We start from the raw sequence: 14,451 nt of genomic DNA on the forward strand, positions 1-14,451 counted from the left end.
AAAAAGTAGAATGTTGAGCCAAATCATAATTCTGTTCAGTGCCTGCAATGAGCCTGACCCTGGGGTAAGTGCTGTGCCCTAACAGGTGCTAGGACAGCCGTGGGCAAACTACGGCCCGCGGGCCGGATCCAGCCCGTTTGAAATGAATAAAACTAAAAAAAAAAAAAGACCGTATCCTTTTATGTAATGATGTTTACTTTGAATTTATATTAGTTCACACAAACACTCCATCTATGCTTTTGTTCCGGCCCTCCGGTCCAGTTTAAGAACCCATTGTGGCCTTCGAGTCAAAAAGTTTGCCCACCCCTGCTCTAGATGGAGAGATAGAAAGTTTATTTTCTAAGTTAATTAAATGTCTGACCAAATATAGCAGGCTAATGTTTAAGTGGATAATTTTGTATGGCCCAGGAATGATGTTATAAATATCCAAATGGCTCTTGGCAGAAAAAGGTTCCCCACCCCTACTCTGGGTGGACTCAGGATCCAACCCATTGTCCTACCCGTGACCAAGAGGTATTACAGGGAAAGGGTCCAGGGCAGTCAGCCGAGGGAAAGGCACACAGGACTAATCCTCCCTCCATCAGAGTCCAACCACATGCAGTGTTGTCTGTGGGGGAGCTCACAGCCTGGGAGCCAGGGTTTCTATCAGGTGTCAGTCACGTAGGCACCCTCTGCATAGCACATACAAACATTCCAGGAGCATGAGTCACTGTCCTCAGTGAGGGAATGGCGAGAATCCTGCAAGTCCAGCCAAGGACCAGTCTTGCAAGCAGGCTTAAGGTTAGCAGTTTCAGGCCTGCTGTGCAAGGGATATACACTTTTCAGGATGCTTTCTTCTACTCCTCTCTACTTTGATATCTCTCTCTCTCTCTCTCTCTCTCTCTCTCTCTCTTTCTCTGTTGATGTCTTATGGTCTGTTTGTCAGTATCTGTGTGTTTGTCTCCATATGTGTGTATATTTATTCATATAGCACATATATGAATATATACGCACACTATATTATGTGTACATATTCATATATAGAATTTAAAAAATATATTTTATTGATTTCAGAGAGGAAGAGAGAGGGGGAGAAATGGAAACATCAATGATGAGAGAGAATCATTAAATCAGAATCATTAAATCGGCTGCCTCCTGCACACCCCACACTGGGGATCGAGCTCAAAACCCAGGCATGTGCCCTGACCGGGAATTGAACTGTGACCTCCTGGGTCATAGGTTGAAGCTTAACCACTGAGCCACCATGGCTGGGCTTATATAGAGAAGTTGACAAGGTATTGTACCATCTTGTTTTGGTAACATTATTTTCCCACTGACGGTATATCTGAAATACTTTTCATATTCTAAGTATTCCAACTTAGCAGTAAGTAACCACTGACCTCGGTGTTCTGCATTGATAGTGTGCATGCGTTTATGGGGTCAGCTTTTCCTGTCCGCCTGCCACATCCTGACTCATGTCACCCTCTCTGGAGGCCAGAAGAGATTTGAGTTTGGATGATGCAGCCTCTCCTCGCCCTGGACAGTGTGACTGGAGGGAGCAGGATGGACTCCAAGTGAGGCCAGCCCCACCCTAAGATTGTTGGGTATGGCCAGCCCCACCCTGTGATGGCAGCTAGTACCCATCACTCGGGTCCAGATCGCAGTCCCCTCCCCAGAGTTAGCCACATTGGGGGCTTGAGGGCCACCCTCAGTTTTGACGCCAACTGCAGGTTTGGGAGTTTCCTGAAACCAGCCTCAGGGTCAGTAATTCAGGACTAGGACTCCCAGCACTCACTGGAAGCTCTTCTCTCAGGGGTGCGGGTTATTACAGGGAAAGAGCACAGAGTAGCACCAGCCAAGGAAGTAGGTGTGTAAGTCCAGGTGTGGGGGGTGTTCACAACCTGAGCTCCGGTGTCCTCGCCCCATGGGCACTGCCTACCAGGGACGCACCTGGTCCACCAGGGCTTCATCACATAGGCATCACTAATTGACTTGACTATAGAGAAATATAGACCTGATTGATTAGGTCAACTGATACCCCATGACCCAAAACCCCCACCCAAATCACTTGGTCCTTCTCTAGGATGAGTAGCCCCAGCCTAAGGTTGTTGGGTATGGCCAGCCCCACCCTTAGATTGTTGGGTATGGCCAGCCCCACCCTTAGATTGTTGGGTATGGCCAGCCCCACCCTAAGATTGTTGGGTATGGCCAGCCCCACCCTTAGATTGTTGGGTATGGCCAGCCCCACCCTAGGATTGTTGGGTATGGCCAGCCCCACCTTAAGATTGTTGGTCATGGCCAGCCCCACCCTAAGATTGTTGGGTATGGCCAGCCCCACCCTAGGATTGTTGGGTATGGCCAGGCCCACCCTAAGATTGTTGGGTATGGCCAGCCCCACCCAAAGATTGTTGGGTATGGCCAGCTCCACCCTAAGAATGTTGGTCATGGCCAGCCCCACCCTAAGAATGTTGGGTATGGTGAGGCCCACCCTAAGATGCAGCCTGGCAGCTAGTACCCAAAACAAAAGACCTTCCTATCAAGTCTGATGCAGATTACCTCTCAGAAACTGAGGACAAAGGCCAGGTCTCTCTTTGGTCAAGAGCAAATCCTTAATACTTACCCCTAACAGGGAGCTGGCTGAAGATCCTCCTGCTAAAATGTTTGGGTCTGATTTCAAAACAAAAAAATAACTAAAAACCCCTCTTTTCTGCCCTGTGCTGCTGGGTGTCCTGGAGTTGGAGGGAGAGCCTGTTTTCCCTCCGATCTTTTCCTGACCTGTGGTGTCTGTGTGGGGGTGCTGGGAAGGAGCTGGCGTCCTTGCGAAGCAAAGATGGAGGAGCAGGAAGGTTGTGTGAAGTCACTCTGGGGACCCAGGAGCACTGACTTCAATGCCTCTTTCTCCTGGCCCAGCTCCGCCTTCTCCAGAGTCGGTCTGCGGTGAAGGAAGCCCTTAGACAGCTCATCGGGTCCTGATTCTGAAACTATGGCCCACGTAAGTGTGTATGTCTCTTCCCTCCCCGCAGTGTGCTATTTGGATCCCGTGGTGGTTTTTATGAATTATCCCCAAGCCTCCTGCCCCAGGGAGCCCCATCCAATGACCTGCTTCCAGTCCTCTCCATTCCGTCAGTGGTGATGCCGCATCGCCCCTCACCCACCTCGGGGCCCACGTTCATAGAACATGGTGCTGATGATTCAGTACCTCCCTTATGCCCAGTTTTGTCAGTGGGAATGTTGGGGGAATGGAGGAAGAAAGTCCCTGGGGAGAAAGATTTGCTTCGGGTCCATGGTCTGATTAGTTGGAGATGTTGGACGCTTTTGAGCACCGGAGAACACAGGAATCCTCTGTTCCAGGCAGAAAAGAGGGGGTGTGCATATCAGTTGGCCTCGGGGTTAGTGTGTGAGGACAGCCCAGGCTCTGAGGCTGTGAGCATCCGACAGGGCAGGGGCTGAGGCCAGGGGACCCGAGAGGCCACTTCTCTTGTTGAACAGACCTCTGTGTGTGTCTGTGTCATTTGCCACCAGCATCCTTTCAGTCAGGAACAGGGGATGGGGAGTGGGGGCGTGGTCATGGATCAGAGCATCCAGTACAGACGAGTAGGTGACCACATGCTCCCAGAACTGCGGACAACCGGAGTTGTTTTGCGCAATCACTATCATGCAGTCTAATCTGTCCATGTGTTGGAATTTTAAAAATGTTTTCTGTCATTACAAAGCCGTAGGAATGCTGTGAGGCAGGCACGTGGCAGGCTGTGTGTGTGGGAATGGGAGGAAGCCAGGATCGCTCTGTCCTTGCTCCGCAGGCTGCGGTGCCGGATTGCACAGGTGCAGCTGGCTTTTCTCTGCAGTCACACGGAGGGATTCTGCCTGTCACGGCCACGCCCTCACTGTCCCCTCCCATCTCTCCGGCTTTCCGGGAGGCACTGTGTCCACTCTACCCAGAGCGTAGGCCTGCCTCTCCTTTCCTTCGTCTTGAAACTGCCCTTCCGTTTCCTCAGGGACATGTGGTTTGTGTTCTCAGGGTCCCGTGACGTTCTCAGACGTGGCCATCGACTTCTCCCAGGAGGAGTGGGCCTGCCTGGACTCCACGCAGAGGGACCTGTACTGGGACGTGATGTTGGAGAACTACAGTAACTTGGTCTCACTGGGTAAGCTGCCTGAGTCATCTAACTCACACTCTGCTCCCGGGAATGTCAGCCCCTTCCCTTGTGAATTTTAGGGCTGCCTTTCAAGAGACAGAGTTTAGCCCAGCAGGTGTGACTCAGTGGTTGAGTGTTGACCCATGAACCAGGAGGTCACGGTTCGATTCCCGGTCAGGGCACGTGCCTGGGTTGCGGGCTCGATCCCCAATATGCAGAGGCAACGGGGCAATGATTCTCTCTCATCATTGATCTTTCTCTCTTTCTCTTCCTCTTCCTTTCTGAAATCAGTAAAAAAAAAATTTTTTTTTTTTAAGAAATGAGTTGAATCTTCTTCCTGTTCCCAGGGAGTGCTTTGAGCCTTGTCGGGTTGGAAGTGACCATCCACACCTTCCTCTCGTCATCCACCAGTGATCTTCCCACCTTCGTCTGGCCCTTCCTGTAGTTCCCACTCTCTTCATGAGCAAAGGATTAGTTAGAATTCTGGAATATTTATTTCACAGCCATCTTCAAGAAAACCAAGCTTCCTACTGTGTTGTTATGTTTATACCCAAATGGTCGTGGTTCTTTGGGGTGACTTGATTTCTCTATAGAGGTGGATTGACAAGCAGAATTCACATAAAAACAAACAGCATATTCCATTTCCGACACATTGTGCCCAAAGTGAGGTTGAAAATTACAAATCTGTGACCTTTGAGTTAAACATTAGATGATAATATCTTGTCATTATCTCAGGAAATTTCTTATTTTTCTGTTAGAAAAGTAACAACCATAATATTTATGGCTAATTTTTTAAAAATATATTTTTGTTGATTTCAGAAGGGAAGGGAGAGGGAGAGAGAGAGAGAGAGAAACATCAATGATGAGAGAGAATCATTGATTGGCTGCCTCCTGCACACCCCCCACTGGGGATCGAGCCCACAATCTGGGCATGTGCCCTTGACTAGAATTGAACCCAGGACCCTTCAGTCCGCAGGCCGACAGGCTATCCACTGAGCCAAACCAGCTAGGGCCTTATGGCTAATATTGTGCTCACTGTATACGAGGTATTGAACTAGGCATTGTGTGTATGTGTTGTATAAATACCCTTCATTTCATTCCCATGAGTTTAGGAGATAGACACAGTGATTAAGTGTGATTTGCGGATGAGTATGCTGGGTCCAGAGGACACGGTCAGACAGAGGAGGCAGGACAAGAACTGAACGGAAGAATTCTGGCCCAAATCCATGCTGCCAGCGACCACGTTCTACTTGCCACCAGGGAGAAGGCCTTCAGAAGTTTAAAATGAGACCTGTCCCTACCTGTCGGTCCACCTGTTGGTTCTCTAACCCTTCCTCTCTTTTTGAAGTCTCTGTGACTTTGACGTCTAGGTGGTTATAAACTTGATTTTCCTGGGTTGCCCAGGTGTGTCATCACCACATGTACAAAGTATGCTGCTTTTCGTCTTTAATTCCCAGGTTTCCCCTCTGGTGTCTGGTGCTTACTCGTGTCTGCTGATAGGAAGTAGTAGCTGATAGTCTTCAGGTTTATTCATTAATATTGTGGTACCAAACACGCACATGTTACCAAGGGTCTAGTTGGTTCATATTTATTCTACTAGAGAAGCTTTTTTAAAATACATACATATACAGTGTGTGTGTGTATATATATATATATATTTTTAAATTGATTTCAGAGAGGAAGGGAGAGAAACATCGATGATGAGAGAGAATCACTGATTGGCTGCCTCCTGCACGCCCCACACTGGGGATCCAGCCCATAACCCGGGCCTGTGCCCTGACCAGGAATTGAACTGTGACCTCCTGGTTCCTAGGTCGACACTCAACTACTGAGCCACGCCGGCCGGGCAGAAGTTTTATTTCTACTAGAGAAGTTTTTGGTTTGTCGTTTGCTTTGTTTGTTTATTTTGTTTTTCCTAAAAGGAAGCAAAATGTGGTGTTTTTTCCTCTAGATTTGGAGTCACCCCATGAGACCAAGAACTTACCTACAGAAAAGGGCATCTGTGAGATGCGTTTCTCCAAGTGGAACTCGGACGGGAAAAGCAAGTCCCTCGGCCTTGACTGGGTGTGTGAAGGTGAGTTAGTAGGGGCGCGGGGCCCTCCAGGGGGGTATCTCAACCGAAGGAAAACCAGCCGTGCGAAAGCGCCCGCCGGGGAGGAGGCCTCGGTCAGGCCGCCCCAGAGACCTCCTCGCAGGGAGAACGCCTATGAGTGCCAGGAGTGCGGGAAGGCCTTCAGCCGTGGCTACCAGCTGACTCAGCATCAGAAAATCCACACGGGCGAGAAGCCCTACCAGTGTAAAGAGTGTAAGAAGGCCTTTCGCTGGGGTAACCAGCTGACTCAGCACCGGAAAATTCACACCGGCGAGAAGCCTTATGAGTGTAAGGACTGCGGGAAGGCCTTCCGCTGGGGCTCGAGCCTCGTCATCCACAAGAGGATTCACACGGGCGAGAAGCCCTACGAGTGTAAGGACTGCGGGAAGGCCTTCCGCCGCGGCGACGAACTCACGCAGCACCAGAGGTTCCACACGGGCGAGAAGGACTATGAGTGCGAGGACTGTGGCAAGACCTTCAGCCGCGTGTACAAGCTCATTCAGCACAAGCGGATTCACAGCGGCGAGAAGCCCTACGAGTGTAAGGACTGCGGGAAGGCCTTCATCTGCGGCTCCAGCCTGGCTCAGCACAAACGGATTCACACGGGCGAGAAGCCCTACGAATGTCAAGAATGCGGGAAGGCCTTTACCCGTGTCAATTACCTTACTCAGCATCAGAAAATTCACACTGGTGAGAAGCCTCATGAATGCAAGGAGTGTGGGAAGGCCTTCCGCTGGGGTTCCAGCCTCGTGAAACACCAGAGAATCCATACGGGGGAGAAGCCATACAAGTGCACGGAATGTGGGAAGGCCTTCAACTGTGGCTATCACCTGACCCAGCACGAGAGAATCCACACTGGCGAGACGCCTTACAAATGTAAGGAGTGCGGGAAGGCCTTTATTTATGGGTCCAGCCTGGTGAAACACGAGCGGATTCATACCGGAGAGAAGCCCTACGAGTGCAAAGAGTGTGGGAAAGCCTTTAGCCACGGCCACCAACTCACACAGCATCAGAGAGTGCACAGCAGTGCGAAGCCCCACGAGTGTCAGGACTGTGGAGAGGCGTGTGGCCACGCACACCATTACAGAGGACACCAGGGGCTCCACGCCGCGGGCAAACCTTTCGAAGACAAAGAATGTTCAGAGGCCTCTAGACAGCACTCGTTTCTTCCACAACACGAGGCAAATTCGTGATACGATTTAACATAAGGAAGTCGTCACCGGCCACTCTCCTTCCAGAATCTCAGGATAGTCCTGCGAGAGGCAGGTTTGGAGACGAGAAGTCACTTTTCCTCCCCGATTACAACATACACAGTGTAGACAGTTTGTTTACTGGATGGGTTAATGGACGCATAGAAGGTTCCCAGGACCTTTTGATTTCATTTCAGATTCATTCTGGGGGATAACTGCTGATGTAACATACGTGCAATAGCCTTTCCTCGCCACAGCTGTCATCCTCAGCCCCCCCTTACTGTGCCTCGGGGGAAATGACCTTTAACCCCTGTGCGGATCTGTGAAATCAGGACAGCCACCTGATACTGCCCGTGGGCCATTAGACAAGTCTGGTATGTGGAACTCCCTGCAAGTGTATCTGGAATATTGTGCAAACTCAATAAACATTGGCTGCGTTTCTGTCGTCATTACCCTCGGTGTTGCTGTTAGTGAATTATTGCAAGAAGGCCCCCTGTGGGGATAACAAGTTTAGAAAAGACTATTAAACTTCTACAAAAAAATAGTTTTCACAGTCCTGGGCCCATGGTGTTTCTTAGCACATAGAAGCTGCTAAACATAAAAAAGGTTAATAAGTTGCACTTCCTTGCCTGGTGTGCATGGCTCAGTGGTTGAGCATCGACCTATGAACCAGGAGGTTATGGTTGTTTATAGGGCGGAGGAATATTTGCTTTCCTTGGCCAAAAATGTCCCCCCTAACAGGAATTCAGAGCCAAGACCCAAACTGTAGGGGAGAATTTATTTGGTCAATCACAGAGGCAGGAAAGTAATTCCTAGAAGAAATGGGCTGAGGAAATGCATTATGGGGGTAAAGGAAGGGCCCTTGGAGCTTGGGAGGGGGGAGGGGCGGGGAAAGGGAAGGGGAAGGCACGGGCTCCTGAGTGGGAGAGCACACCACACCGAGTCCTCCAGCTGCAGGGTGTTCCGTGGAGATTTGGGGGCGGTCCCAGAAGATCGCAAGACTATTCAGTTTTCCAGGTGTGTCCGTTCTGGGTTGTGGCCATGGGTCATTATTCCGTGCAGCTGGTCCTGACCTCGGCCGTGGCTGCCTTTGTTGCTTATCTGGGCCTGGAGCTGAAATACAACTGAGGCCTAGACGTCGTCTCTAGGGAGGAAAGGTTCGGGGTCCAAACAGCGAGACCAGCAATGACATGCTGGGGGCGAGGTCCCACCCCACAATGTCCTTCGCTAGGCCCTGGGGCTTCCCGCCCTGGTGGCCTGTTCCTGGCCCGTCTTCCTTGCTGTGCTCATGTCTGTCTAACTGCCTGTTACAGACCAACAGATCAATGTTCCTCTCTCCCTCTCTCTCATCAAATTTTTTTATTTTTAATAAAAAAGTAATAAATTAAGAGGCGGGGAGGACTTAAATGACTATGGATCAAGAGAAGATCACCAGGTCACCAGTAAGTACGTGAAATTGTGTTCAACTTCCTTTCCCATCCAGGAAATGCAAAGCAAACCGCCACGTCGCTAGACGCTCAGCAGAATGGCTAAAATAGAAATCGCATGAGCCGCTGTCTTGTTGGATATGCAAACATGGCCTGTTCAGGAAGGAACTGAGCCGCACACTGTACCCATCACATCCTGGCGGTCCCGCCACAGGGACCGGAGGCCATGCTCCGGGCAGGGAGCAGGCTTGTCCTGAAGGGGCCAGGGCCTGGGGTAGAGACCCAGGAGAGTGCTGGGAGCAGTCAGACTTGGGGGGACCTGAGCCGTCTGAGGCCGGTCAGCCCTACAGCGAAGGGTGATGTTGAGGAAATAACTGGAGCCCCTGGTGGGAACCTGAGAACAAGGGGGTGGGTGCTGTCCTTCCAAACTGCTCCATACAGGTAGGGGGAGTGAGGAGAAGGAATTGGCAAGTTCCTGTCGGGAGAGGGAGGAGGGCCACAGAGGACGGAGTGTGCGGAGGGAGGCGGGATGAGGGAGGCACAGAGATAAGATGAAGCTGTGCAGACACAGGCAGTGCCGGGCAGGCCTCTGGACACAGCCCAGCAGCAGGGACACTGCCTGAGTGGACAGGTGACACAAAGAAACGGGGAAGTGGACATCACTCAGGACTCAGGCTAAGGAGCAAACACCCAAGTCAAAGGAGCCTGAGACGGACGGTTGGGTGGGAGCATAAGGGGACTGGCCTGCAGAGGTGCCACAGGCGTGGCCTCGGGGGACCCAGGTCTCACATGAAACTTCCTGTTTGGCTGTGTTTTTTTTTCTTATTCTTGCTGATCCTCTCCTTGAGGATATGTTTCCATTGATTTTTAGAAAGAGTGGAAGGGACAGGGAGACAGAAACATCGATCAGAGAGATACATCCATTGGTTGCCTCCCATGTGCGCCTGGACCAGGGCTGGGGATGGAGCCTGCGAGGGAGGTACATGCCCTTGACCGGAATCGAACCCAGGACCCTTCAGTCTGCAGGCTGACGCTCTATCCATTGAGCCAAACCAGCTAGGGCCATACTTTCTTCTAAATATTTATATCTTTATTTATTTCGGAGAGGGAGAGGGATAGAAACATCGAGAATCCTGGACCCACTCCCTCCTGCACAGCCTCTACTGAGGATTGAGGCAGCAACCCAGGCATGTGCCCTGATAGGGAACTGAACCACAACCTCCTGGTTCATAGGTTGACCCTCAACCACCGAGTCACAGAGCCCACCCGGCTGGACTCTGCCTTGCTTTTATGGAGGCTGCACATAGTAGGTCTTGTCCCTCATTTTTAGTAAATATTTAGGCTGCGTCTATTGACACTGGTCTGGGCTTTATCATTCGTTACAGGAAGCAAGCCACCCTTTTTACTGGAGAATCGCCCACATTGTAGGTTTGACTGATTGTGTTTTGTGGGCAATTGACTGTCCCTTATGTCTTCTATGAGCTGATAGTTGATCTAGAGACTTGATTACATTGTGATTCAACGTTTGAAGCGTGTTTTATGGGCAGTGTTCTGCGTGGCCTATTATAGCTCCGCCGCGCTGTTCCCACATCACCTGCTAAGAATACGAATCGAGTGATGGCCACCTTTCCCATCAAACCACCACCTTAAGTCTTACTCCCCTTTAATGACTGTTTTCTAACCCTGTCATTTCATCGGGGCTCTGAAGTCTGTCAGTCCTACTCCTTTAAATCCACCTAATGACTCTGCTACTCCCTCTCTTGACCTCATCCCTCCAATGGGTCTATCCTTCACTCTGTGGCAACGTTTTGTTCCCACAGATAATCCTCTGCTTTCTCACCACCTTCAACACCCGTAAACCTTAATGTCAAGTTTCTGTTCTGCAGTGACATCACCCTCTCTCATCTTTCCAGTTTAACTTCTAGTTCCACCCAACGGGCACCAGTAACAAGCACACCATTTCTCACGCCCCTCCCCCTGCCTCTAGCAGCGCTATTTCCCGGTGAAGAACTCTCGTCCACTGGGTTGTAACTTGGAATGAGTCTGCGGCAGCCTTGGCCAGTGCGACTCAGTTGGCTGGATTGTCGTCTATGGAAAGGTCAGGGATTTGACCACTGGTCAGGGTGCATACAAGAAGCAAATGATCGATGTTTCCCCCTCACATCAATGTTTCTCTCTCCCTCTCCCTCTCTAATCAACAAAAAAAAAGTAGCTGATGTGGTCAGTGGCCAGAGCATCTAGCTGCCCATGGGTCTATTCCCGGTCAAGGGCATACCTATGTTTCAGGTTGGATCCCTGGCCCAGGTCGGGGCAAGTGCAGGAGGCAATCAATTATTTCTCACATCTATGGTTTCTCTTCCCCCCTCCCTCCCCCTCTAGAAACCAATGGGAAAAATATCCTCACTGAGGATTAACAAAATAATACGAACTAAAAAAAAAAAAAAAAAGAGGAGTCTGGGCAGAAACATAAAGAGAAATGGTCATTGACACAATGTTATCTGTCAATTATATCTCAATAAAGTTGGAGGGAAGCAAAGATGATCATTTATCTCTATCATGAAATTAAAGCCTGCCTTGTCCGATATTAATACAGCTACGCCAGATCTATGTATATTTTTAACTGATTTTTAGAGACGATGAACAGGGACAGAAAAACATCAGTTGCCTCCCACACCTGCCACCTTTTAGTCTACTGGACCAACACTCCAACCAACTGAGCCACACCGGCCGGGGCATTGTGTTACTGTGTGTATGATCCATTTTTTTTTTTTTCGTCTACTTCCAACCTATTTGTGTCCTAATATTTCAAGTGCAACTCTTTTTTAAAAAAAATATATTTTATTGATTTTTTACAGCGAGGAAGGGAGAGGATTAGAGAGTTAGAAACATCGATGAGAGAGAAACATCAATCAGCTGCCTCCTGCACACCCCCTACTGGGGATGTGCCCGCAACCAAGGTACATGCCCTTGACCGGAATCGAACCTGGGACCCTTCAGTCCGCAGGCCAATGCTCTATCCACTGAGCCAAACCGGTTAGGGCTCAAGTGCAACTCTTGACACAAAGAATGTTCCGACTACATGGATGGACCCGGAGGGTATTATGCTAAGTAAAATAAGCCAGACAGAGAAAGACAAACACCACATGATCTCGCTTATATGTGGAACCTGAAAAACGAAAATAACCAAATGAGCAAAACAGACTCTGAGATACAGAGAACAGACTGATAATTGCCAGATGGGAGTGTGACAGAGCAGTGCTGGGTGCAAAAGGGTGAAGGGATAAGAAGTACAAACTGGTAGCTACAAAGGAGTCACAGGGATTTAAGTACAACACGGGCACATAGTCCATAATATTATAATGAATATTACCGGGTCAGGGGGATCCCTTCATAAATTATGTAAGCATCTCACCACGATGCTGTATATCTGAAACGCATATAATACTGAATGTCAACTGTAACTGAGAAAACACTTTTTTTAATTAAAAATTACCCCCCAAAAGTGCACTGTTGACACCACGGAGTTGAAACAGGTCTTTTCTTCCCACGGGGCAATCTGTTCTCTCTGGAAGTGGGCACAGGGGGGGTCCCCTCTGTGCGGGGAATATCCCATTTCCTCCTCCGGTGGCCGGCGGGTCACTGTCCGACTTGAGTTGCGAGAGCGCATCTCTCGGCCCGGCAGTGTGCACTGTCCGTGTGTGTGTCTGCCTTGGCAAGTGGACAGTGAGCAGGGCTCCGGGTGCGTCCCACCTTCACACTCCACAGAGGCTCAGAGGCTCCGTGGAACCGGAAGAGGCTGCAGCGCGAGGAGATGCCAGGCAGTACCCGGCGCCCGTGGTCACGCTAATCCCACTAGAGGCGTGTGTGAGAGCTGGAGGCGGCAGGCTGTGGCTCACTGGTCTCCAAGCTGTGCCGGATCCCGTATCCAAAGTATATGGCGAAGCCTAGGACGGACACAGGACGATGAGAAGGGACAGTGCCCCCTGGGCCTCCTGTTACGCCCCCTGAGACGGCCGGGTGGGAACGGTGGTAGGAAGGAGGGTGGGTTCGGTCCCCCAAGAGGCCACTTACCAATCGCCATCCAGATGCCAAACTGGGCCCAGGTCATAGAGGTCATCTGCATCATCAAGTACATGTTCACAAAGATGCTGACCAGGGGCAGGACAGGCAGGGCGGGGACCTGTGGGCAAAGCCAGGTCATCGCTGAACACACCAGACGCTGCAGAGGGACACCCCGCCCCCACCCACGGGTGGGAAGGGAGAGCTCAGTCCTGCTCAGGCCACGCCCTCCACGCCCACTCAGAGGGGGAACCCCACCGCATGCTCCTGAGCAGAGAGTGGGTCGGGGAGCGGTCCATTCGTTGTACCCCTCCCCCTGCCTTCCCTGGTCCAGAGAGGTAGGCAGAGTTCACTCCCTCCAGGCAGGTAGACTGGGGCCCCCAGGTCACCCACCTTGAAGCTAAGAGGAGCTGGGCTCTGGGGCTGCCTCCAGAGGATGAAAGTGAGCCCCACAATGAGCAGCAGCAGCAGAGCAGTCACCGCCGTGGCCACCGGGTCCCCGGAGACCAGACGGCCGGGCCACCGGGCCAGGACCAGGCTCAGGACGGTCAGCAGGAGAGCTGCCAGGGGCGGGTGGAGGAGAACAGGTCAAGGTCAGAAGCCAAAGGTGTCGAGGGCTTGGGTCACATCCCACCCTCAGACTGCCCACCCCAACATGGGCCATCACACCCTGGCCGGGGTCACTCATGGTTAGAGCGCCAGCCCGTGCACCTCAGGGTCACAGCTTTGATTCATGGACATGTGCCTGGGTGGCAGGTTCGATCCCTAGTGCGGGAGGCATCCGATCTATGTGTCTCTCCCACATCCATGTTTCTCCCCGCAACCCCACCCCCAGTTCCATTCTCTCTAAAAATCAATGGAGTGGCCGAAACCGGTTTGGCTCAGTGGATAGAGTGTCGGCCTGCGGACTGAAGGGTCCCGGGTTCGATTCTGGTCAAGGGCATGTACCTGGGTTTCGGGCACATCCCTAGTGGGGAGTGTGCAGGAGGCAGCTGATCGATGTTTCTCTCTCATCGATGTTTCTAACTCTCTATCTCTCTCCCTTCCTCTCTGTGAAAAATCAATAAAATATATTTAAAAAAAAATAAAAATAAAAATCAATGGAGTGACATCAGGAACAAAAATATGGGCCGTCACCTGTCCAACAGTCCTCCACAGGCACCCACTCCCGCCTCATCCCGTCACCCTCGGGCACCACCAAAGAGCCAGCCCACTGCTCACCCAGCAGCAAGGCACATTCATAGACGATGTGGCCAGATCGCGGGGTGGGGACGGCGCTCTCGGGGCTCCACAGGCTGCTGAGGGCGCCCGCCATTCCTGCTTCGGGTACAGGTTCCTGGGAACCGGCGTCAAGCCCAGGCTTTATCTCCGTTGTTTCCACCTCCGTCTTCTCGTTCTGGCTTAAATGCTGGTCTGGCTGGTACCTGGATGAGAGACACGCCTGCAACCTTCACACAGCCTCTCCCCGCCCAACATCACCCGGCCCCTTCCCCGGCCGAGTGGAGCGCACCTGAGAGCCGCATGAGGCATAGAGGAGCCGCCCCCCATCAGGACCTTGGGTTCAAGCC

The 14,451-nt window shown here is 51.3% G+C and overlaps 1 protein-coding gene across 5 annotated transcripts in view; it reads left to right on the plus strand.

Annotated features, from left to right (window-relative positions):
* LOC102419547 (zinc finger protein 331-like) overlaps positions 1–7,854 on the plus strand; it is a 15,819-nt gene extending 7,965 nt beyond the window's left edge. For 4 of the 5 annotated variants that reach the window (XM_023764975.1, XM_014466874.2, XM_006101477.3 and 1 more), the window contains 3 exons: positions 2,890–2,971; positions 3,998–4,124; positions 6,067–7,854. In XM_023764975.1, the coding sequence (XP_023620743.1) occupies positions 2,963–2,971; positions 3,998–4,124; positions 6,067–7,400 (1,470 nt within the window). In that variant the 5' untranslated portion in view covers positions 2,890–2,962 and the 3' untranslated portion in view covers positions 7,401–7,854. Of the gene's footprint in view, positions 1–2,714; positions 2,972–3,997; positions 4,125–6,066 lie in introns of all 5 variants that reach the window. The other variant, XM_023764974.1, reaches the window with a different exon arrangement.
* Positions 7,855–14,451: the final 6,597 nt, after the last annotated feature.

Source organism: Myotis lucifugus, unplaced genomic scaffold, assembly GCF_000147115.1.
Source record: "Myotis lucifugus unplaced genomic scaffold, Myoluc2.0 scaffold_365, whole genome shotgun sequence".
NCBI lineage: Eukaryota > Metazoa > Chordata > Mammalia > Chiroptera > Vespertilionidae > Myotis > Myotis lucifugus.